Source organism: Callithrix jacchus, chromosome 10 (genome assembly GCF_049354715.1).
Source record: "Callithrix jacchus isolate 240 chromosome 10, calJac240_pri, whole genome shotgun sequence".
Lineage (NCBI taxonomy): Eukaryota > Metazoa > Chordata > Mammalia > Primates > Cebidae > Callithrix > Callithrix jacchus.
In genome coordinates, this window is record NC_133511.1 from 52,995,984 (window position 1) to 53,023,129 (window position 27,146).

The window sequence follows — 27,146 nt, forward strand, 5'->3', positions numbered from 1 at the left end:
ATTAAGTTAACATGTTTAAACATTAGAAGCTTGTAAGGTATCTTGCTGAAGAAACCAAAAACACAAAAACAAAAGGAAGCTTAAAATGCAATACTGTAAACTGAAATGTTCCCAGAGTTTGTTTTTCCCGCATTTGATTAATGTACATCAGAAACAGGAATCATTCAATTTCTCATTTGAAAAAGCTATACTTACTGCCTGGAAGCAAATTGCTGTAGAGATGGAATAGATGATAGTATCTGCATGAGGAAAATAGGGAACCTTCCCTGCTTCAATGCCTTTGAAATACATTGTCTGCAAAACAAGCATTAGACAAGAGTTATAAAAACTTCAGCATTAAAAACATAGTTGAGCATTGTGCTCCCTGCCTACAACTATGTTTTCCACCGTTCTGAATCCTAATACTGCCTTCAGAGCTCAAAACATGTCACATTTTTCATAATGATGTTAAGGGTCAACCCTTCCTTTTCCCTCATTGTTTCGCTCCAAATCCCTACTGCAAGTAGTAATACTTTTCTGTAAATTCAATAGCATTTTATTTCTGCTTTTTAAATGTCACTTATTCTTCCATGCTTTCTGTACAGTGCTCATGTACTCCCTTCCCTGTTAGATCTGTTGTCCTTCATTAATTTATTCAGGAAAGATTTAATGGTGTCAACGACATGCTGGGCACTATTCTTCACAAAAAAAAGAACATAAAGAGGATGAGAACTAAAAGGAAGTCACTGGCAGGTGGCAACAACCTTCTGTTCTTCAACTTTGCATGGTCTTCAGTGCCTACCCTAGACCATGGCATTAAAATATTTGCTAAGTAAATCTGACTCTTTTTAAATTGTATCCCAACTGAGTTGCCATAAAAAGAATCCTCATGATCTATATAAGCTGCCATAACCAAAGAGCAAACAAAGAAAATGATAAGGTGAATACTTTACATACAAATCGACTCAAAAGTATATATTAAGGAGTAAATGTACATAATGTATATGAGAGTGGGATTTATGAGAACTGTAAGGTATGTACTGAGTTATAAACTATTTTGGAAACAAGATAAACAATTATGCATTGGCCATTATTTTGATAAAAATATAACAGCATATTGCAAGATACAGATATATTGTGCAGATATATTCATGTTGAAGAACATTTAATTCAGATTGTGGCAGAACTGCATCACAGAAATGTTATGTGAAACAGCTATTTCCCAATAGATAGAATAACTGTGTTTCTAATTATTTATTATAAAATTTATTTAACAAACCAGATTCTAAGTTAACGAAGGATAGACACCATATCCTATGCTTCTATATTCTTTCCAGTACCAAGCACAGTAATGAGAACATAATATATACTAAATAAATACATGCATTTGGCTCATAGATTCCCAGAAAACAATGGCCTATACAGCTTAATTTTATATCATTTTCCCTGGACAGTAATAGAGCATTTTAATATAAAACTTCAATCATAGAGCAATAGAGCAATGAATTCCATAAAAGAACATAGCATGCTCAAATTTCTAATATTCCTATTTTTTAAAAAAAAAAAAAACAGTCTGTATCAGCACAGTTTATATGTCAATTTTTTTTTGTGTGCCAGGATCAGATATGACCTGATGACACAAGAAACAGAGAGATACCATTGCTTGCCTTAAAAAACTCTGGCCACTTAGCTGTAAAACACCTTTTTATTTTGAGGCGGAGTTTCGCTCTGTCACCCAGGCTAGAGTTCAGTGGCGCAATCTCGGCTCACTGCAACCTCCGTCTCCCTGGTTCAAGAGATTCTCCTGCCTCAGGCTCCTGAGTAGCTGGAATTACGCACATGCCACCACACCAGGCTAATTTTTGTATTTTTAGTAGAGATGGGGTTTCACCATGTTGGTCAGGCTGGTCTCAAACTCCTGACCTTGCGATCTGCCCACCTTGGCCTCCCAAAGTGCTGCGATTACAGGCGTGAGCCACCACGCATGGCCTGTAAAAGACTTTTAATAAACTAGATCTCAATATTGGTTTCTTCTGTGTTAAAGAATATATTTTTGCCACCTAAGGATTATTTTCTTTCTCTCACTTCCCTTTCCCCTCCATTAGCAAGTCTTATCAACCCTGCTCCTAAACACACACCAAATCTGTGTAGTTCTCTCACCTCTACTGCTACCATCCTAGTGTAAGCCACCATCTCCTGACAGAAACTAACTGTTCTCTCAGCTTTGGTCCTGCCTCCCTCTATATAATGGCTAGAATGTTCTTCTTAAATGTGAATTAAATCCTGTCACTTCCATGCTTAAAACTCTTCAGTGGTTTCCAGTGCACTGAGAAAAAAAAAAATCTTTACCCCAGCTTTTAAAATCCTACATGATCCAGCTCCTGCCTCTCTTCCTGATTTCCTGATGTATACATTCTCTCAATCTCTCTCTCTTTCTCTCTCACACACACACATTTGGGTAAAGCAAGTAATTAAACAAGTTAAATAAAATGTATACTCTTAACTTTGAATTACAAACATCAATATGCTTCAAATGTATTTTCTGTCTCTCTAAAAAGAAAGGGGAGGGAGATTCTCTAGCTGCATTCACTGGGAAAGCCAAGAATCAATAACTAGCCTGGGAGCAAAGAATCTCTAGCACCTGAACTGAAATCTTAAAATACCATTTTCCACTAAAACAAACTAGCAGCCATTATAGAGAACACTGATTCTATGTCTGAGGCAGAAAATGTCCCAGATGAGCCTGGAATATATTGTTTTATAGCAAGAAAGCTATCAAAGATAATGGTGTTATGTTAAAACAAGCAGGAGTCAACTTAAGGAAGCGCTCATGGACAAAGATGGGAACAATTTGAGTATAATAATTGCAATGAGTTAAGATAAATTAAATATATTAAATTTAAATTTTTAAATACTTTAAAAATAAAGACTCATAAGTCAACTTTGCAGGATGCTAAGGTACTAACTCATTTTAAACACTAATAATTAAAATGAAGCAATCAAACATTTTATTTTGACTTTCTGGAACAACGTATTTCAGAGTAACCAAATAGCTGAAAAGGAAAAACACCTTTTGAACAATTTCAGCTAATAAATGCAGAATAAACAATAATAGTATTTTCATCATTTTTCAACCCTTAATGAGATAATGAATCCCAGTGATAATCATTAACAGCAGCTCAAACCACTAGCTAAAAGGCTACTGGGGAACCTTAGGCTGGCTCTATCATCTAAGCCCACTGATCAATCTTAGCATTACAGAAAGACAACCAGACATTTTTGTGCTTCATCATGTGATGCAATTGGAAGTTCACATACACAGTAAATGTCAAGTCTGTCTGTTACCTCCCCAAAAAAATTTAAACCTGAATTCACTTAGGCCTCAAGATCTAGTTAACAATTTAAGAAATTCATGATTTAAAGAAACATGATTAATAACAACAGTGAGGATGCAATCAGCAAAATCCAGAACTTGGAAAATTCCATGAACTCATGACCTATATCTTCAACAAATATTACTGTCAAGGAAGAAGGAGGAGAAAGACGGAGGAGGAGGAGGAAGAGGAGGAGGAGGAGGAGGAGGAGGAGAAGGAGGAGAAGGAGGAGAAGGAGGAGGAGGAGGAGGAGGAGGAGGAGGAGGAGGAGGAGAAGGAGGAGGAGGAGGAGGAGGAAGAGGAGGAGAAGGAGGAGGAGGAGGAGGAAGAGGAGGAGAAGGAGGAGGAGGAGGAGGAAGAGGAGGAGGAGGAGGAGGAAAAGCCATAGCAGCAGCAGCAGCAGTAGTAGGGGGATAACTATTATAAACTAAAAGAAACTTCGTTTAGAACTTGATTAAAATAAAGTGATTGCAAAAAGATTACAAGATAATCAATGAATTGGATATATTACATTGCTATGGAATTATTGGGACGGTTTTAATGTATGATAATGATACTGTGGTTAAATTTTGGTGGTATCGTTGATTTGTTTGTTTTTAAGAAGCCTTTAGTCATTACTCTTTAAGGAGTCTTTATGCTGAGTTTTTTAAAGGATGAAATGACATAATGTCTGGGATTTGCTTTAAAATAACTCAGTACCTGTGGGGTTAAGGAGCATAGATGGAAGGAGATTGGCCAAATGCTGATAACTGTTGAAGCTGCATGATGGGTGCATGAGGATTAATTACACTATTCTTTCTACACTTAATGTATATTTGAAAATACACACACAAAGAAAGAAAAACAGGGGAATTGACTTTAGAAATACTTTTAGAGAATGAAATTTTATGTTTGCCATTGGGATATATATTTGCTGCTAAAACAGCAGTTAAAATCTTTATGTTCTTTGGAACTGTTCATGCATAAAAATTTCACTTACCTCCACCAATTTGGATGCTAAATACATGGATATTGTTGTGCTTTTATAAAACATCATTGATATACCTGCCAAAAATCCTGAAACAAGAAATAACTGATCAGATGGCAAAGTATTTCTTTGTTATTTTGTTATCAGAAATATTAATTCACTTATATAGAAAGAATCAGCACTACCTCTTGTTACAACACAATCAAGGACAGTACTACACTAGATGATGTTAAAATGGGGTGAGTTATTATTGCATATTTTTACATTTTAAAAATTGATCTTCAGAGTTAGAAATAAACAGTTCTGATTTATGTATAACAAGAACTTTTACATTTATATTTTAACTTTAAAAAAAGGAGTGGTCTTACCAAATACAATTTTTAAAAAACAACTTTTCAAAGGCTCTTGGTTATTTCTGATTTTAAGCAGAAATATTTATTCATCTATTCTTCTAATATTAAATAGCTCCAATAATTTTTAGTGCTATGATAATACTTCTCTCCATAGCACAGCTTTTATTCTATAAATGGAAAACCAAGGCAGGGAGAAGAGGGGAGGTGTCACATACAAATAACTAAGATTATTCCTAATAAATGCCTGATATGTTATCTACTTAATTTAATACATATATTGCACTTATAGAAAATAATATTTAGATTTTTAAATAAAATGATTAAGTTCCCTTAAAAAGTTATTATGAAAATATATGTCATTTTTCAGTGGTAAAAATAGAATTTTCAATGAAATCTACCTAAACTTCATTAATCACTTATATGGTATTATAAGGGTTTACGTTCTTTTGTGACACATTCACTAGATGTCTTTTGAGATACATTCACTAGGATTTATGGTCTATGGCATGACAGATACCTAAGTCATTATACTGCCAACTCAAAACACCATATGGCAACAGTGCCTTGATATGTTAAACATCACAAAGTATTTCGACAAGTGCCTCAACTGGGATTCTATTACAATAGAGAAAGGAAGATTCATAGAAATTGGATGAATTGGATGGTATTTCTGATTCATTCCTACCACTGATTAATACAATAAAAACCATTTATTTTTTATTATTGCTTTACCAGCTATAATAGCATGTAGTTCATCATCTAAGTTTCTGATCCAGCGCAGGAAACAACTAGTACCCTAGTTAAGGAGAAAATACAATGATTTCAGTTATTTTATTTCTAGAAAAATAGCACAATACAAAAAATAAAAAAGCTACAATGAATAAATTCATCAAATTACCTTGCAGGCCAATTAGTGATCTTATCTAAATAAAACTGAATACATGACTGGAAAAATTGTGAACAGTAATATTTTATACAGTTGTTACTCTGTATAGACTCTATTAAGAAATAACACATAATATTTTTATTGTACTGATTTTTCAAAACAAATCCATAATTTCACTTTTGCCTAGCTATCAAATGCTGGGAAAACCATCCCATTTTAACAAGAAAAAAAGCTGGCTAAACTACAAATCTGGCAGAGAAAAGATTTCTCAAAACTGAAGGTGAAACAGACTTTTTCCAGATATGAGAAAATCCATCAACAGCAGATCTGAGCTCACAGAAATTTTAAATACAGAAGGAATATGACACCAGACAAAAACTTATAAAATTTATAACTATAAAGAGAAATGCAGAGTTCTGGAAATAGAAAAGTGAAAGTAAATTCAGAAGACATATTTTTCTTATCTTTACTTGCACTAAAAGTGAATTAACTATCTAAAACTGGGGTCAGCAAACTATGGCTCACTAGCCAAATCTGGCCTGCCACCTGTTTTTATATGGCTCAGGAGCTAATAGTAATTTTACAGTCCTAAATAAATCAAAAGAATAACAACATTTAGTGATGTAATAATTATATAAAATTCTAACTTTAGTGTGATAAAGTTTTACTGAAATGCAGCCACACTCATTCATTTATATATTGTCTATAGCTGCTTTCACACTGTAACAGAAGAGCTGGGTAGTTATGACAGAGACCATATGGTCACAAAGACTAAAATAGTCATGATCTGGCTCTTCACAGAAAAAGTGTGTTGACCCCTGATCTAAAATAAAAATAGCAACAATATATTGTGGAGTGTATAACATACATAAAGGTAAATAATAAATGTTAAATCCTATAACAAAGGATGGGAAGGAGAAATTGAAAGTATAGTGTTGTAAGCTTTTATATTATATGTGAAGTAATATAACATTACTTGAAGATTGGCCAATACATTGAAAATGTATATTATAAAATGTTAAGGAAAGCACTAAATTAGAACACGTATAAATAATGAAGCAATAGTGAAGACTGAAAGGGAGTCATAGTAAAACACATGATCAAACCAAAAGGCCGAAAATAAAAAAGGAGGAAGAAAAGAAAAGGAACAAATACAAAACAACTAGCATAAAAGTAGGTTTAAACTCAGCCACATCATAAGTATAATACATTATATGTAAACAGTAAAAACATGCCAATTAAAAGACAGAGATTATCAGATTCTATAAGAAAGGGCCAACTACATGCAGCCTAAAAGAATCCAGTTTTTCTAATGAAAACAGAAAAAGTAAAAGAATAGAAACATTATGACATCAAATGCTAATCAAAAAAAGTTAAAGTAACTATATTAATATTAAACATGGACTATAAAACAAGGAATATTAACAGGGATAAAGAGGAACCTTACAAATTTTTTTAAAGGGGTCAGTTCACCAAGAAACAGAAAAAACAAGGTGTGTTTGCCCTCCCTTCTCTCAACGTTCTTACAAAGATACTATGGCATGGATAATTTGTTTCTGAAAAATCACATACAGCTTTTGAACACACCACATGAATATTTTCTGAAATATTTTGACCCAGTAGTATTTTCCTTAGTTTAATACCATTTGTTTGTATTACCTACATAAATAGTAACAGAAATGAAAAATTAAAAAGCAAAACAAAACACACTCTGAGCTATGCTAGATGGTGGAGAATAACCAACTTGGGGCTAAAAATGTTGGCGATAATCCACATCTGAACAGTTAGGAGTTTATGTGAAGAATAAATACAAACACTATAACATGAGACATTTTTTAAAATGTGAATATAAACATGCAACTACCAATAATCTGCCCTTAACTCTTGTATATTCAAATATGTTAGTAATGCTTCCTAGTCAAGCCATATTGAACATGTTTTTAATATTAGTAATATTTCATAACAAGTGATTCATTATCTATAGTTTATGACTCCTCCTTTCCATTTCCAAATACTTTATCCATACCTACCTTTTATGAGTAAATTTGTACAGAAAATGACACTGACCACGTTACCCTAAATAACTCCAGAATTCAGTTTTCCCATTGATTTTCTTTGAGTTTAACAACAAAGAGTGTGTATTGTGTAGGTATATATATACATATATACACACAGAATATATATTCGTCTTTCAATATATTTATTAAAATATATATCAAAGCTCAGTCAAAGAAATAAAGTGTGAATAAAAAATATATTTATAATTATTTTGTAGACAGAGGGAAGATTAGATAAATCTCATTACAGGGTACACACTGTACACACAAAAAAATGCACACCCCTTTAATATCCCTAATTTATTAGTCAGACATATTGGAATACCTGCTGCATGTTCCTGCAAAATGAGACACAATCCCAGTGCTCAAAACACATATCTTTTATAGAGTAAAATTAAGGCAAAAGTGAGCAATTTGTGATTGTAGATTAAAAACAAAAACAGAAATCTGTTTTTTTCACAGTCGTACAGGTTGGGAGTTCAAAGATCAAGGCATGCTCAAGGTTCCCTCCTCCTGAGTCCTCTCTCCACAGCTAGCGGATGGCCACCTTCTCCCTGTGTCCTCATATGGTCATTCTTTTGTGTGTGCCTGTGTTCTAATCTCCTCTTTTTTTTATTTCAACCTTCATTTTAGATTCGAGGAATACATTTGTTACAGGGGTTCATTGTGTGGTGTTGAGGTTTGGGGTATGACTGATGCCATTACCCAGGCACTAGTTCTTCAGTCCTTACCTTGCTCCCTCCCTCCCTCCTCTAGTAAGCCCCAGTGATTTCTGTTGTCATCTTTATGTCCATGTGTTAGGTCAACTTTAATTAACACACTTTACCATTTAGAAACTATATTTAGATGTAGAATCTTTTAAACATTTAATAAAATATAATTTACATATTAGTGATTCCATTATACAAAAGCCAGTCTCTTAAAGTTGCAGAGTAGTAGGTTAAAATTGATCTCTACATATATATTTAGGTGTGGGCTTACATACGTGTGGGCACTTTTATAGGAACATACAGAATGGGGTAGAAGACTGTGAATTCTGGTTATGTGAGACAGTGTAGTAAGAAATGTGAGTGGGTGGAAGAAGGAACATAAGTCATTACTTATGTAAGTTACAACAGCAAATGCTCACAGATTCTATCAAGTGTTGACTTCCACTACAAAGGTCTGAAATATGCTTACATTAATAACCAGGCAGTAAATATGATAAAAAAAAAAATAAACCAGGCATACTTATATCATTTTTGATGTTGGAAATATCAAAAAAATTCATATTTCCTGAGTGTCTATGTATTGAACGAGTCTGACAATGTTTAATACTATACATAAATGCAAACATCTCCATGCATTCAAGTATATTGAATAATATTTTAAAAGAAGAAATTTCTCCATCCTTACTTCCCAATATATTGTATATATTTGGTTATGTCAAAATATTTATGAATGTTCAGAAAGAAGCATTAAAAAATAAGTGAACTAAGGCTATCTCTAATTCTAACAATAGCCATGTTATTTATTTCCCATTTTTCTTTCCTCTTCTAAAAGCCTTACCTTGTATATACTAACAAAAGAGCCAAGAAAAGCTCCAAGCTGGAAGTTTTCTTTATTGTAGAAGAGAGAAATTAGCCGGGATGGCTGTGTAAACAGATGCCTAAATGCAGAGGGGATTCGGAGGCAGCACTGGATCAAGTACCCCACACTAAACATTCTGATGAAACCCTAGAGGAAATTGGGAGGAAAATCTGATTTACAAACAAATTTTGAAGTTTCTGATAGAATATGAATTTTGCCATCTCAAAACACAAACAAGACAAAACAAATTTAATCTAAGTTTATAGCACAGCAATTTTCAAAATAAAGCCTTAAAACCTCAAGCATAATTTTAAAACAATTACCTTAAAAATAAGGGTGAAATCTTGGAGTGAGTTTACTTTCTTTGATTTACAAAGACTTAAAAAGTCTCACAAGCACTGTCCAAGCTTGCCTATGCACCAAAATTCCATTTCTTGACATTTTGTTGACAATAACCAGGATTTTAAATTCCTAAACCACAAATGAGTTTTAGATACAAAAGCACTTCCTAAACCACGAATGAGTTTTAGATACAAAAAGCACTAACATTACAAAAACTACTTAAACCAAATGCTCTTGAAAATTTTAACAGAAGACTGTTTTTAAGGATTAGCATGAGTAGGGATTATTTTCGCAGAAAAATATTTTCATTATTTGTTCAGACCTTTGGTGCTAACTTTTAAATAGTCAGGTAAGAAGAACTTCCAGGGGGCGAGGGGTACGGAATTATACCTAGGTTTTCATTCCTGTGCTCCACTAAACATCAGGCTAAAACATCTCTAGATAATAGTAGCTTTAAGGTATATTAAACTAAACTTGAAAAACCTAACCCACTACAAATCTATATTTGCTGTCAACATTTCTCTATCAACTGTCCATAGTGCAAAAGAGATCTAGGGAGGATGACTATTATTGGTCAATTTCATTTCCATATTTACAAAGATGAATTTTAGATGTATGAGACACTAAAAATTAAACATTAATATTGAGAGTGAAAAATTCCAATTAGCACAAAACATTAACCCAAAAAAATAGTATTTTCTATACAATCCAACCAATACATTGTTAATACTGGTGTCCCATCCTCCTCCACTCTACCCTGACTGGAATGGGAAAATATCTGTTCTTAGCAGCACATGCCCAAAAGTCAGGTTTGTATTTTCTGGACTGCAGTTTTCTTTTCTAGAAATAATTTAATTACTATGAGGAAACATTGGTTAATTTACCTGAAAATATCTAATACCTTATTAAAACATAAAATCAAATTGTCCAATCAATTACTGTGAATTCTCAAGCACTTACTTAACTGAAATTGCCTAGTATTTGTAAATGCATGAAATGGTCACACTTTAATGTTGCCATTGATAACTTTATAATGATAATCTAAGGATTTAGGGATTAGAATTACATTACAATCTTTTTCATGCTATTTTCAAGAGAACTATTCATCCACTCATTAATGCACTCAGGAAATATTTGCTGAATGTTATGTGGCAAACATTACACTAGATGTTGGGGATAACAGAGAAGAGGAGGACACAGAGTCCTTGCCTTCATGGAGCTTTCATGCTCATTAGTGGAAAAGAAAATAACTAAGTAAACAAACATAAAAAATTATAATAAGTGTTATGAAGGAAGTAAGACACTAGGATAGACATAATAGGGCAATCTATATTAGATTAAATGTTAATGGCAGACATGTAAATGATGTGACATTTAAATAAACCCAAAAGAAGAAGTAGCATGAGAAAAACATTTCAGACAGCCCAGACAGAAAACATAAAGCCAATATAGAGGTTGGCAGGTATAAGGAACCAAGAAAATGTTAGTGTGAATAAAGCACAGCATGTTGAGGGCAATGTCATTAACATGAATATTTACTCAGGGATGTAAATTTAACACATAGTGTAATTAAGCCTGTGGAATAATGAGGTGCACTGTCAAGAAATTTCATTACCATGTTTATGGTATAAATTCCTCACCCACGGGTCTCCAGATAGTTTTATATTCATGGTATAATACAGTACTCCAATTTATACATAATTGCCAAGTTTACAGTACTGGTACACATTTGAAAGAATCACTAGTTTTTTTACTGCTTGGAAATTCTCACTTTCTCAAATAATTTTTTTAATATCACTCCCCCTACTCCAAAGTTCCCAAATACCTCTGATTTAATCTAAATACTTCTATTAGTTCCCCATCTAAAGCTTTCCTTAGAACTACAATCATGTTCAGTTGGAAGAAATAATAAATCCAGGTACCAGCTGACTTGAACTGCCAGCAATGTTACTTTTTTTGTGGGGGCAGGGGGGCACTTTAAACTGAGGCAGAAAATCAAATTTGGAAAGAGTGTACCAGAAAGTATTGCACACTGAATAAAACAAAACAAAACAAAACTCTACTGCTTTATCCTTGGTCATTTTGGGGAACTGTGAAGCTAAGCGTGGTCTGGGCAAATAGCACCAACAACACTGGGCCACAGATGTTTACCCTCATGAACAGCAATGTGGGACAGTTCCTCCTTCTAGAGTAACCATAAAGGGGCTGTCCTGCTCTTCTTGTTATCACCTAAGTAGAGACTAAAACTTGTAAGAACATAAACTTTCTACAGCATTGAACTGTTAGAGCACCATTCAAAACTATGGAACTTGTCTGGATGTGGTGGCTCATGCCTGTAATCTTAGCACTTTGGGGGCCAAGGCAGGTGGATCACCTGAGGTCAGGAATTTAAAACAAGCCTGGCCAATCATGGTGAAACCTCATCTCTACGAACATACAAAAATAAGCCAGGAATGATGGCAGGTGCCTGTAATCCCAGCCACTTGGGAGGCTGAGATGGGAGAATTGCTTGAACCCAGGAGATGGTGGTTGCAGTGAGCTGAGATCGCACCACTGCACTACAGCTTGGACAGCTGAGTGAGACTGTCTTAAAAAAAAAACAACTAAGGAACCTGCAGCAGGTGGTGCCACCTGTGGCATGCTAACTGCAAAGAAAATAACTTTCTTGGCAGAAGTGGTGGTGATGGGGGAAGGGAGGAGGGACAGCACAACAGCAGGGAGGAGGGAGAGACATACTAGTACACAGATCCACTAGGGAGTCGGGAATTCATACCAGTGGGCATAGCTAGCTCTCTTAATGCAGAACAACTGTGGACATTCTCCAGTTTACCTCAATGTCTTAAAAAAAAAAAGTAATAGCTTTACAAGTCCAAATCTAAATGCTGCTGTGCCACATTGTATACAGTGTATGTGTGTGAGTGCTGATCCAGCTAGCACACAGTACAGTCTGGGGGTCTTGTTCTAGGATGTAGTTCTAATGAGGACACATTACAAAGTACAAATTTTAATGATTTTATGTTTCCTTGTTGTTATCCCATCTTATCTTCTATATCATAGGTTTTAAATAAGCCAATTTTTAAACAAGCTAATTTTTAAATTATTTAAGGATCTGATAAGTGAATATTGAAAGCTAAATTGTCACTTATTGTCATAAATTTCTCACTCTTGGAGTCAAATTCAAAGAATGACAGCAATTATTGTCAACTTTTCCATTTATTTTTGAATTATTTCTAAATAAATAAGTTATTTCTATACCCATTCCCTATTGTTAAGAAAGTACATACTTTATTATACTTACTTTAATGCAATAAGAGATGCAATTATCTTCATAATGTTTGCAACATCTATGCCTTGGTCCATGTTTGCATCTGAAATTGAACCAAAAAAATTTAAACTAATTATAATTAAAGTGTATATATGCATATGTTTGTATATGTTTGTAGATGTGTCTAAAGCTTTCTAACCAGAAATAAAGAAGAAAGAAAAAGAAAAGAAAACATTACTCACTTACTTCTAAACGTGTGTCACTTTTGATGTTTTAGGACATACAGAAGCAAGAATAATAGATATTTTTGCTTTTTTAAATTTGCTGCTTACCATTTGACACATTGTATAAAATATCTGACTGCAGTCAAAATACTTGAATGTAGAATAGAGAGACCACACTCTTAAGTATTTGTGATTAAATATGAAAAAAATGTATGTATTATGTATATACTCTGCCAAGTCTTTTGGAAACTTTAAATTGCTTATTATAGAGTAAAATGGTAATAAATCATCCATGAAGTCAGTACTTGAGCAAAAGTCATAATGAGAATACGCTCAGGTTACAGGAATTTATACTTAATTCAGTTTGAGAGAAAACATCTGGAAAAGAAACATGATATAGTATTAATATTCAAAATTCAGTTGAAATAAATATAGAAATAGAGATCATATGGTAATTCAAAAGTAGGTAATTTGTGATTTAATTGTAAACCACTTAACCCTCTAGTATTTAATAAATATTTCTGCTGTGAGGACTACTGTTCAAGATGCACTCATTTTAATTATTTAATATGTTGAATCCAAGATTATTTATTCCCCCTAGGCATAAAAAAGTAAGAGAATATCTAAGAATATCTAACATGCGTCTAGCTCTCTGAGCGTTCATGCTCCAAAATAAGCAGTCTTTATAATTTCTTTCATACTGTAGCTAATTATTTTCATGGTTGAACCACATGAATGTTTTCCGGTTTATAACAATAACTTGTAGAGCAGTGTTCTTGCTCTGCACCTCTCCAATCCCATTCGCAAACTGATTAGCAAGACCTTTACAGAAATCCAATTCTGCACAACAGCTGGAGCATACAGCCTTTCCTAGTCAAGGATGACAGCGGCAATTCAGTTCATACTGGCCATAGCCCTTCTATCATAAGAATGATAAGGCATATCTGGCCATGTGAAGTTGCTGAGTGATTAAAGCTGGAGGCCTGAAAAGCAGCAAATAAGAGAAGGACTGCCTCATGCAAGCCATCACTCTTCACACTTCTAAGTGTCCCCTTCAAAGACATTTCTCAGCCATTGCTACCAGAACTATACTGAAATCACTAAGCTTCCTTTGCTTTTGGTTTTTTGGTTGTTTTTTTTTTTTTTTTTTTTTTTTTTTTTTCCAGAGATGGGGTCTCACTCTGTCACACAAGCTGAAGGGCAGTGGCATGATAATGATCATAGATCACCGCAGCCTCAAACTCCTAGCTCAAGCAATCCTCCCACCTCAGCCTCCTGAATAGCTAGGACTTCAGGCACATGCCACCACACCTAGCTAATTTTTAAATTTTTTATGGTCTTGCTATATTGCCCAGGCTGGTCTTAAACTCCTGGCCTCAAGTGATTCTCCAACCTCAGCTTCCCAAAGTGTTAAGTTTTATAGGCGTAAGCCACCATGCCTGGCCTAAACTTTCTTTGCTAGTGAAGTTAAATCCTGCAATCAACTGTACCGTCAATTAGTCTTTCTTAGTCACTTCGTATAAATGGATTCCCAGGTCATGGATTCCCTGTCTCCTGTATTATCTGCTATGCTTCTGTATTACACTGCATCTGCTTTCTTAGTCACTTCATATAAATGGATTCCCAGGTCATGGACTGCCTGTCTCCTGTATTATTTGCTTTGCTTCTGTATTACTCTGCATCTGCTTTCATACCAATGGGCCCACTGAGGCTACTCTGATATGTTCTGCCATGACATGATCAATTCAGATGCCCAAGGCATCATTCACCCATGTAATTCATTCTTTGCATTACCCTCTGATCCCTGTTGAAATTATTTCCATTAATAGGATCCTTTCTCTCTTTTCTCCACTGAGGTAACCCATACCTATTTTTGAACTAGTTTATTAAATTCAACTACCATAATTATCCCTGTTATCTTCCAGATGTGGTATATGTTAAGATGAAGACAAAATCTTTAAATTCAATAAAAATTTCAGTACCCACTCTGTGCTCATATTTTATGTCAGGCAAGTTCATAGATGTTATTTCATTTAATGCTCACAGCAATCCTTAATAGAGATCATTAACCCCAGTTAACAGATAAGAACTTGGAAATGCACATTGGTTAAATCTCTGGTCCAAAGTTACGATGCTGGTAGAGGGAAAATAAGAGTGAAACATACGTTTTCTAATTTCTTTTGTTTTTTGAGACGGAGTTTCGCTCTTGTTACCCAGGCTGGAGTGCAATGGCGTGATCTCGGCTCACCGCAACCTCCGCCTCCTGGGTTCAGGCAATTCTCCTGCCTCAGCCTCCCGAGAAGCTGGGATTACAGGCACGTGCCACCATGCCCAGCTAATTTTTTGTATTTTTAGTAGAGACGGGGTTTCACCATGTTGACCAGGATGGTCTCGATCTCTTGACCTCGTGATCCACCCACCTCGGCCTCCCAAAGTGCTGGGATTACAGGCTTGAGCCACCACACCTGGCCTCTAATTTCTTAAAGGAACTCAGTTTCCTATAATTCAATGATCCCCAATCATTTTGGCACCAGGGATAGGTTTCATGGAAGACAATTTTTGCACAGACTTGGTGGTGGGGGAGGGGGAGGTTTGCGATGAAACTATTCCACCCCACATCATCAAGCATTAGATGCTCATAGGAAACACACAACTTAGATCCCTCACACATGCCGTTCACAATGGGGTTTGTGCTCCTATGAGAATCTCATGCCACTGCTGATGAGATAGGAGGAGGAGCTCAAACGGTAATGCTCGCTGACCTGATGCTCATCTCCTGCTGTGCAGCTGGGTTCCATCAGGCCACGGACCAGTACTGGTCCATGGCCCAGGGGTTGGACACCCTTGCTGTAATTGATCCCCTAACTTTCTTTATTGCCTACTCATTCCACCCTCTCTAAAATATCACTACCAAGATCTTATTTATTGGCAGATAATCTAATTTCAAACTATTAATTTTCTTCAATATCTATACTAGAAACATAAATGAAAATTTGTATGAAAACTTCTTTTTATAATATACAAATAAAAACATTTCAGTTTGAGAAGCCTAAAAATGGTCACTCTTACAAAATATCCTTTACTTAAGGTTTGCTCCTTATTTTTCTTTAATCTTGAATTTTTCTCAGGAATTTTGCTTTCTTCTTTCCATACTTGGCACATTAAATCAGCACATATTTATCAGTTTCCTGAAATTCTCCATCACAGCCTCCTGCAATTTTGCCTGGTTTGAAATACAAAAGTATTCCAATTTCATTCAAGCCTATTTTAAAGGCATATGATGGTCTACAGTCTTGCCAGAAATAATAAATAATATTCACTTGCAATTGTGTGCCTTTTACAAAATTCTACCCACAGTTTCTGGTGAAAAATGATCATCCTCACCTGAAGAGAAAACAAAAATACCTTGGCATGGTACAAATATCATATGAAACAGTGACAAAGTGGGTGAAAATATCAAGATGAAAAGCTCACATTGAATCCACAAGTTTCCTGAGTAGACCAATCATATTCATTCTTCTGGGTTTTTCCTCGAGTTGCTCTCTCTTTTGTTCCACTTTTGCATATGCTGCCTCTGGTGAAAAAGAATGTGTGGGAATTTCTTCCTTCCCTACAATGAACCTAAAGAAAAGAGCACAGTGTGAGGCATTTTTCACTTAAAAAAAAAAAAAATCAGTGATGGAAAAAAGAAAAAGACTTCGCTTATAAACAAACACACTTTGCAAGTATCTTATCATTTGAAATAGTATTTTCACAATTTACATAAAATGTAATCATCCTATGAAGAAAAATAACTTTCAAAATCTTAATACTCAAAAAAATTTAATAGTCATTTGTTGATAACACAGTTATTTTAAAATCAAATTGACCAAGTAAAATATAGCACAGCACTTTGCTGAAGTACCCGTGAACTTAAGACACTGCTCTTTAAACATATGGCTTAGAGTTTTTCAAAAGAAACAGGTGGACTTGGGGATATTATTAAATCACAAAAATTATATATTTTTTCTTATATTTGGCTAATAGTTACAATTGAATGAGTTTCTCATTTACAGTAAAACTCAACATTTATACCTAATGTCACTTTGAGTCATCAACAGCTGGAGCACACTAGGTCATCTGTATACACACATGCAAATAGAGGCCACTATAGAACAGGAATCAGAAAACAGTCAAGATTCCCTAAGTCCTCATATTATTTCACTAGAAAATCTGAAAGTCAATGTTATTCTAATCTACTTACTTTCTTTGGAAAAACAAAGTATCTAGAAAAGAATATCATTCCTATTTCATCAAAACTAGACTATATTTTTCCAAAGTCAATGAATAGAAAATACTATCACCATTAGATATCCCTCAAGAAGTATCCTTTCTCAGAGTTTGCACTGTCACTGTTTACACCTATCCTGTAAGAGTCAAGGCTCATGTAAAGAATAACTAAGCTTTCCCAAGGCAATACTACCTTCCAAGGTTTCAGAAAATATAGTAAAATACAGATAGAACAGGATCAATAATAATACACTAAAATTCTGGAACTTGAGCCAGGCACAGTGAGGAGCCGTAACCCCAGCATCATGGGAGTCGAGACAGGATGATCACTTGAGGCCAGGAGTTCAAGAACAGCCTGGTCACCAGAATGAGACCATCACCTTAGCAAAAAAATTAAAAATCAGCTGGGCATGGTGGTGTAGGCCTGTAGTCCCAGCTACTCGGGAGGCTGAGGTGGGAGGATTGCTTGAGCTCAGGAGTTAAAGGCTGCAGTGAGCTATGATCATGCCACTGCACTCCAGCCTAGGCAATAAAACAAGTACAGTAAGTGCCTGTCTCTTTAAAAAAAAAATAATCTGTAATTTGAGACCTGTGACAAACAGAATATGGAATTGTAAATACTCAGAAAGAAAGACAAAGCTGTTACTACCAACAACTGCAACCTATCCTGTTCAGACAACTTTGGTAAAATATCTAACTTATCAAATCGTAAGGGATATGCAAGGGGTTTGTCTGTCACCAGATGGCAGCTGTGCATCTTTGGTAGCTGTCAGTTCAAATGAAGCTGTTTTTTGTACATAAAGAGTTTAAGATCCATACTGCTGTTACCAGCAACAAGCGTAGAACTATGCCAGAAAAAATACAACAGTTCCTCTTATACCTTTCATAATACTGTTGCTATTTTGGCCAGGAGACTATTTCAGATTAAAGGTTCCTTCCCTGGAGAAGCTGACCCTGTCCTAGGCCAGATTAAGTGAGTGATTTTTCTTTTGTGCTAGAAGACCCCAATTAACCCCCAGTACAGTAAAGTATGTGCCATTTTAACAGCCTACCCCTACTCAACTGTGAGGTCTGTGAGACCATGTACATCTTCTTTGCTATATCCCAGCAACTAGAACAGTGTCTGGCACATGGTAAATACTTAATTAATACATACTGAATGAATGAATATCATAACAGCTAGCAGTTTCTGAGCATATCTTACATGACAGGCACAGTGCCAACTGAGCCTTTTACAAATATTAATTGAATCATTAATCCTCATCACAACACTATAGGTGTAACAATTCCCATGAGAGGTTAAGTATCTTGTCTACAACCAATAAATTATCATTAATTATTTGAACCCAGAATTGTCTGACCTAAAGTCTGGTTTCCTAATCACTAAACTACATATATTTCTAACTATGTTTTAAACTATGATGAATCAGGCTAGCACCCCCTTCAGAGTCTGACACTGGCTTTTCTCCCGTGGTTGTGGCCTTGACACTATTCTCATGACTTTTACTGTTATCTATATACACAGATAATTTTCAAATCATCCTACATACAACTTCCAGAGGAAGTTTCCCAAAGTGCCTATCTGAACTGACGACAAATATCCTTAAAGAATTTCAAGGGCTTATGGCCTACTGAATTAAATACAAACTTCACGCTTAAAGCTGTATCAGCTGCAGAGTGAGTGCACATAATATCAAAGTGTAAATACTCACTATAGGAGCGATTATTATGTACAATTAAATGAACTACTTGACATTCTCCAAATAAACCATGCATTTGTATTGCTCTTCTTATCTGAATCATTCTTCCCTATATCTTTACTAAAAATCTTATTTGTCTTTTATTTTTTATTTTATTATTATTATTATTTTTGAGACAGAATTTCGCTCTTGTTACCCAGGCTGGAGTACAATCTTGGCTCACCACAACCTCCTCCTCCTAGGTTCAGGCAATCCTCCTGCCTCAGCCTCCTGAGTAGCTGGGATTACAGGCACGTGCCAACCATGCTCAGCTAATTTTTTGTGTTTTTAGTGGAGATGGGGTTTCACCATGTTGACCAGGATGGTCTCGATCTCTTGACCTGGTGATCCACCCGCCTCAGCCGCCCAAAGTGCTGGGATTACAGGCGTGAGCCACCGCGCCCGGCCCTTGTCTTTTAAAATTTCATCTTAAATGCTCCTTCCTTCCACCGTGTCCTTCCCGCCCATTCCCACGACGACAAAAAAGTATTACTAAGTTGTGAATTGTAGAACCCTTAACTTCTATTATTACATTTGGGTTTTTCTAGTCTATAAGTAATTTTGTACAGCTTTCCTGCTTTCTTCTCTCCATTTGTTCCTACCCACCGCTTAGGGAAAAATACTAGGTTAGGTCTGCCTAAAATACATTCTTGAGATAACCTACCCTTGTCTTTTGCAACATTCGGGACAATTATAATTAATACTGTCTTCCCCACTAGACCATAAGGCCTCTCTGAGGACAGAGACTATATCTGACTCATTCCCCAGTGTATTCTCAACACAGTACAAGACCCAGGGCAGAATAAATGTATACTAATATATCTATCAATGAATGTTAGCTTTGTAGCTCCTGTATTACCTCACACTTGTTGAGGAGTGCTGATACGGTTAGGCTCTGTGTTCCCAACCAAATCTCATCTCAAACTGTAATCCCCACACGTTGAGGGAGGGACCTGGTAGGGTGTGACTGGATCATGAGTGCAGTTTCCCTCATGCTGTTCTCATGATAGTGAATTAGTTCTCAGGAAAGCTGATGGTTTTAAAGTGTGGCACTTCCTCATGCTAGCTCTCTCTCTCTCCTGCCAACTTGTGAAGAAGACAACTTCCCCTTGGCTTTCCACCATAATTGTACGTTTCCTGAGGCCTCCCTTATCAAGCAGAACTGAGTCAATTAAACCTCTTTGTTTATACATTAACTAGTCTTGAGTAGTATCTTTATAGCAGTGTGAGAATCAGACTAACACACGTGATTTTTAAAAGGGTGCTAAACTGAAGTGGTTTTTTTCTTTGTTTTTTTTTTTTTTGAGACAGTATCCTACCCTGTCACCAGGTTGGAGCGCAGTGTGATCTCAGCTCATTGCAACCTTCGCCTCCCAGGTTCAAGCAATTCTTCTGCCTCAGTCTCCCAAGTAGCTGGGATTACAGGTGCCCACTACCACACCTAGCTAATTTTTGTATTTTTAATAGAGATGGGGTTTCACCATGTTGGCCAGGCTGGTCTCTAACTCCTGACCTCAGGTGATTCGTCTGCCTTGGCCTCCCAAAGTGCTGGGATTACAGGTGTGAGCCACTGTGCCTGGCCTGAAGTAAAGTTTAATATTTTAAAGCTTTTTAATCTATGTCTAATTAGGAGACATTAAACCGGTGTACTTTGTAAATATTTGTCCTTTGTGGATAAAGGACAGTTTTCCTCTGCGTGAACAATGTATGTTTTCATGATACAGCAATTATGATCTGTATGAGATGAGAACTTCGTTAAGCCATTTTATGACTGTATTCATTTAAATCTCACCATTCTCAAATGTATCAAGCACTGAGTATCTTTTTCTCACCAAAGTTTAATACTGTCAGGAAGTCATATGAAATTGTACTGCAATAGGCATTTTTCTTTCCACTTCCCTTTGTAATTAATATTAAATTTTGCACTTTTGACATGCTATAAATTTATAGCATATGTCTGCAATAAAAATCAGGACAGCCAGGACTGCAAAGAGGTAGCAGGAAAGACATGTCAGATAATACTTTTTGAAAGCCCACAAGAAGGACATACATTAACTCAGATTATTTTTGGACAATGAAACTTAACAATAAAAAATACATTTGGCTTTTAGTAACATTCTTCTGAGAATCAACTTTGTAAGTCTGAGATTAATTAATCTGCAATGTGGTGAGTTCATATTCACCATAAATTCAAGAAATAGCCACATTTCTTGAATCCATATTCACCACACTGCAGATTGGTTATGAAACAGAACTAAAATGAAACAGAATTTGCTTAGTGGAAGGAGATATACAAATAAATATATGACAATTCACGATATTTAACAATTTTCTTGCTTTAGCAACAAGAATATTAGGAAGAATTTAAACTTTTTTCCAGAATATATTTCCATAATATTGAGAAAATTTAAGCGCAAATAGTCCAAACTAGCCCTTTGTTAAAAGCGGATTTGAAGAAGAGACACAAAACCATCTGACATATTTTAAGTTTTTGTAAGAATTCTGGGAGTCTAAGGAGATGCAGGAAAACAAGACTAAGTTTTTCCTTTTCTTTTGAAAACCTAACTTTTGTTTTTGTTATCAATTTTAAACTTAATACAAAATGCTTTCTAGTCAATGTAACAACAATAACAAAAACTTTATTTTCTAATAAATTTCATGATCTATTACCACAAAATAACAGTAAAAAAAATACTGTTGTGTATTATGAGTTAGAAAGTTATTGTTCCCACAGAGTTCTTACAACCAAAGATATCATACAGTAGACTCCATTTGTTCCCTCCCAAGCCAGTGTTCTTGCATCCATGTGATTTTGTGAATAGCACCTTCTTCCAGGCACTTTAGTTGTCATTTTCATTCATTGCAAGTCTTAACCTTTTTCTCCTTCTCTTTTCCTTCCACTGTCACCCAAATTCTAGTCCTTATTGTCTTTCTATCTTCTGGTTCTCTCCTCTTAATGTCCCAAATACTGCAGCCAGACTAATCTTTCTGAAACACTGTCAACTACCCTGCTCAAAAAGTGTTAGTATCTCCCTACTGCTGACATTATCAAATCCACGTTTGTCTTTCTTTATCCCTAGGTCTTCCATGATCTGGCCCTATTCTACATTATAAAAATATATATTTCCTAATAGAAACTTTCCATACCAATTAAGTCCATTTTCTCACTGTTACCTCGTACTTCATGTTTACAATTTTCACTCTCTTGCTAATATTATTCACTTCCACCCAGAGCACACTTCCTCTTCCCTGTAGTTACCGAGAGCTATCCTTAAAGTACAGTTAAAGGCATATCATCTATGAGAATAGTAACAAAAATAATAGCCAACATTTACTGAGTACTTACTATATGCCAGCCACTGTTTGAAATATTTTTCACGTATTAACTCATCTGATCCTCAAAATGACCTTAAGACAATTATATAAAAACTTTTGCAAGTACTGAAGCTTTCCCTAATTTTTCCCTCCAATACTTGTAGTAAAAACCATACTACTAATCTCACCAAGCATCTAATCCAAAGAATTTATAGATTACAAAACAGGCCACATTCATGATATAAACTAGACAAACACTGGGTAGGGAGTCAGTATATGTAGTTAACATGTGTGATGTTAAACTAGTCAAATATTCTAAGCCTTGGCTTTTTGATCATCTTATATGGGCATAAAAATACACATCTCACAGAACTGTCGCAAAAATTCAATTTTCTTATCTATGTGAAAATTCTTGGTGAACTATAAAATATAATGCTAATGCTAACCAATATTTCTACAGTGTATATACCATATGCCCATTGCTATGCTAAGAGATGAGCTATGAGGTTTAAAAAAAAAAAGATTCTAGTGATGCTTAAAATTGAATCTGTTTGACAGTGCACGGAGTCCTGCCCTAAAGCAAATCCATAATCTGGTACCACACAATTAAATACTTGACTTTGCGATAATTGTTCAAGTGCAGCTCTGTCCTTCCAAGCTCCCTGAAGTGGGTTCTTGCATTTCTTTTCTAACACCCACAGTAGAAAGCACACAATAGGTCCAAAAGAAGTAGTTAATTAATTTTTAGGGGGAAAAAAGTCTGACAAATTACTCTTTCAGTGAGCTATCTATCTGCAGGCTTGGAAATATCTTTGTTAAATCTAAAATTATTTTCAGTTTAAAAGTTGAGTTGGTAAATAGTCACTGTTAATTATATATAATTTTTAAAGTTAGCTTGTAAATTCTCTCTCAACATGAAAATAAATGTTACTTACCTAAGTGCTGAAAATGTAAATCCTTTCAAACCATCTTTGCATCTAAAACAATAAGAATTTATGATCATAAAATAACATATTTTTAGATATAAGTAGTATATTATATAACTATTAGATTTTTTTTCTGAAAATAATGTTTTAAAAGATGAAATTCTTAAGGCAAAAATTGAAACATTATGAATGGTCAAAAGAGCAACAAGCAATGAAGCAAGTTACCTTACAAAAATGATTAATATGATAATGCCTTCCTATGTCACAGTAACAGTACTTAGAGCTCAGCTCTCAGGCAGGTTGAAGAGAGCCTCAAGTAAATCTAAGATCTGCATCTGGACTTAAAATGAGGGCTGGGAGTAGAGCATTCTCCAGTCTACAAATCCCTGGGGGACCAATTTGCTGAGAAGAAATACACCTGTTGGGTGTTATATATAGATCAATTCAAGGCCTGACTTCATCCTACCTATTAAATCAGTCAATGAACACTATTCACAATATAGAGTTGACAGACACAAAAAGGTTTCAAGTTTAGTTCAACAGTTTTAATTTCTGATTAAGCTCAATTAGAACAGATCACAGAGCATGAAGGGGTGCGGAGAGCAGAAAGAGAGGATTCCAAATGGTATTTACTGAGTGCTTACTATTGCTGGGCACTGTTTCCAGCTCTTTATATGTGTTGTCTCATTTAATCATATCACTAAACTCTATGAATAGAGGTTTTTCTCTATTCCATTGCTACGTAGAGGCTCAAAAAAATGCAATAACTTAGGTCACAAAAGTAATAACAGCCAGAATTCCAGAATTCAGGGGCTGGAGGGGAATGTCTGACTTTAAAAGTTATGTTTTTTTCTTATACATCCTCCTGAAACAGTCTTCTTTCTTCAGCTGGGGAAGATTCAAATTACATGGTAATTAAGAAAACAAAAGATTCTCAGATTTGCAAAAAATATATATAAACAAGATCTTAAAATGGGGACATTACTGTACTGGCTTTACAACATCCAGCAGCTGTTTTTCAATGTCTTTGTTTTTCTTTATAGGAATGATCAACTTAAACAAAGAGCTTTTGAAGTCCAGGTGCGGTGGCTCACACCTGTAATCCCAACACTTTGGGAGGCTGAGGAGGGTGGATCACGAAGTCAGGAGTTCAAGATCAGCCAGGTCAATATGGTGAAACCCTGTCTCTACTAAAAATAAAAAAAAAATTAGCTGGATGTGGTGGCGGGCACCTGTAATCCCAGCTATGTGGGAGGCTGAGGCAGAAGAATCACTTGAACCCGGAAGGTGGAGATTGCAGCAATTCGAGATCACATCATTGCACTCCAGGCATGGTGACAGAGCGAGACTCCATATCAAAAAAAAGGCGGGGGGGGGCGGTGTTGAGTATCTATTATCAAAATCCCTTGAAATAAATCTATAAAGACACTGGATATTCTTAGTTACAGGGTTAGGCCTCAAATATAATAGGACAATTCCTCCTCTATGTCTTTTGTATGAAAGGTCACAAAAGAAATGCATAAAAATTTAAGAAATCTATTTTAATCAAAATTATATATATTTGTATTAGAGGCAGCATAGAATCTGAGAAAATAAGTTAATCCACATCCCTAGAGATGTTTTAAAACAACTACATCAAAAAGTGGGAAAAGTATATAACAGACACTTCTCAAAAGAAGACATTTAGGCAGCCAACAAACATATTTTAAAAAGTTCAACATCACTGATCATCAGAGAAATGCAATTCAAAACTACAATGAGATATCATCTCATGCCAGTAAGAATGGCAATTATTAAAAAGTCAGGAAACAATAGATGCTGACAAGGCTGTGGAGCAATAGAAATGCTTTTACACTGTTGGGGAATGTAAGTTAGCTCAACCATTATGGAAGACAGTATGGTGATTCCTCAAGGATCTAGAACTAGAAATACTACTTGACAGCAATCCCATTACTGGGTATATACTCAAAGGAATATAAATCATTCTACTAAAAAGACACATGCACACATATGTTTATTGCAGCACTATTCACAATAGCAAAGACTTGGAACAACCCAAATGCCCATAAATGATAGACTGGATAAAGAAAATGTGGTACATACACACCATGAAATACTCTGCAGCCATAAAAAGGAATGAGATCATGTCCTTTGGCAGGGACAGGGATGAAGCTGGAAGCCATCATCCTTAGCAAACTAACATAGGAACAGAAAACCAAACACCACATGTTCTCACTCATAAGTAGGAGTTGAAAATTGAAAACACATGGACACAGAGAGGGGAACAACACACATAAGGGCCTGTTGGGGTGTGGGGGGTGAGCGGAGGGAACTTAGAGGACAAGTCAATAGGTGCAGCAAACCACCAGGGCACACGTATACTTATGTAACAAACCGGTACTTTCTGCACATGTATCCCATTTTTGTTATAAGAAGAAAAAAAAACACTTACAAACTCATTTCAGTTAAGCAACGTGATCTACCTCCTGGTCATGTTACCAGTGAGAAATGTAACCACAGAATTCAGCTAACATACAACATAATTATCTACCTTACACGGACTAGGGGTAAAGGCAAAATAACTCAGAAGGAAAGATAAAATGTGCATGGAAAAATTACAGCATTAAAATGTTTAAACTTATCTTTTTCCATCTGATGAAAGTGTTTTGCAGTAATTTAAAAAACCCATAGTCTAGATAGGTAAGATGGTAAGGAAGCAGGTTGAGGGGTCTATCGACTGGAAAACAGAAGGAAGTAGATTGAATAAAAGATTATGTACATCTGGGAACAAATTCTGGCTTTGGTATGTTATTGTTAAAAGACAGCCATTTATCTTTGTGCTATGCTGAAAGGAAAAAGAATTCTAGCAACTTGGTCTAGTCACAATTGCATATTTGTGACCTTAATCAATAAATTTAATTGCAGACCAAAACATCAAAAAGTAGCTTTCAAATATAAAAGGAACATATACAAATGAATTTGCAGTTTCATTATTATGGAAGTTCAGTTCTTTCAGAGGAACTCTGTGGGAAGCACTTCATATTGATAAAGTCTTAGCATGAACTCAAAAGGGGCTATTCTTCTTTCCATTCATGTGTATAAGGTTTGTTAATGTAATTGAGGGTCAGGTGTCTATGTCAAAAGAACAAAAAAGTAATTATTTCCATAAAAAGAATCTTTAAGCTAGTAATATGGCCCCGCATTTTGACACCAAGAGTATTATCAGCATTAACCTAACTCCGAAACACAACTGTAATCTGTGTTGAATGTTGAAAATATGACATAAAGATTTAAACAAAACAGACTCCATTAGAAGGTTCCTCATTATTCTGTTGATTCCGTTATTATAATGTAAATCAAATCATATTCTCCATTTAAATATTAAGGCTCACCAACTTATTCGATAAATATTAACTAAATGGCCTTAGGTTCTGAGGAAGTAACTGTGAACAATAAAGAATCCCTGGTTTCAAAGTGTTGGCATTGTAGTTGGGAAAGAGATACATAAAAAAGTAAATATGTCACATAGTCATAATTGGTATGAAAAAAAAAAAGCTGCAAGATAAGGGGAGAAACAGTGATGTAGTCAGGCTTAATTATTTACATACAGAAAGCCTCCCTGAGAGGTAAAATTTGGTAATCTGACCAGAAACATTAGTGAGTAGAGGGGACCATTTCCCTTTGAGGTAATCAAGTACACAGCCCAAGATGCGGAGTCAGCTTGGCATGTAAGGAGAAGCAAGTAGATGACTGTAGCTGGAGCAAAATAGGAGAGGGAAGTAGTAGGGAATGAGATTCTAGCAATGGGTGGAGAGAGGGAGTGGTCTACAATTCACACAAGCCCTTTAGGCAAGGTAAGAATTTTGGGAGGGTCTCAACAA

The 27,146-nt window shown here is 35.4% G+C and overlaps 1 protein-coding gene across 5 annotated transcripts in view; it reads right to left on the bottom strand.

Moving 5' to 3' along the window:
* The window catches only part of TMEM135 (transmembrane protein 135), a 343,152-nt gene that overhangs the window by 5,498 nt on the left and 310,508 nt on the right, over positions 1-27,146 (bottom strand). For 4 of the 5 annotated variants that reach the window (XM_017977705.4, XM_078339990.1, XM_035265296.3 and 1 more), the window contains 7 exons: positions 23,275-23,316; positions 16,491-16,637; positions 12,826-12,895; positions 9,165-9,332; positions 5,406-5,469; positions 4,333-4,409; positions 196-294 (listed from right to left, as the gene is read on the bottom strand). In XM_017977705.4, coding sequence (XP_017833194.1) covers positions 196-294; positions 4,333-4,409; positions 5,406-5,469; positions 9,165-9,332; positions 12,826-12,895; positions 16,491-16,637; positions 23,275-23,316 — 667 coding nt within the window. The remainder of the gene's footprint in view (positions 1-195; positions 295-4,332; positions 4,410-5,405; positions 5,470-9,164; positions 9,333-12,825; positions 12,896-16,490; positions 16,638-23,274; positions 23,317-27,146) is intronic. The other variant, XM_035265295.3, reaches the window with a different exon arrangement.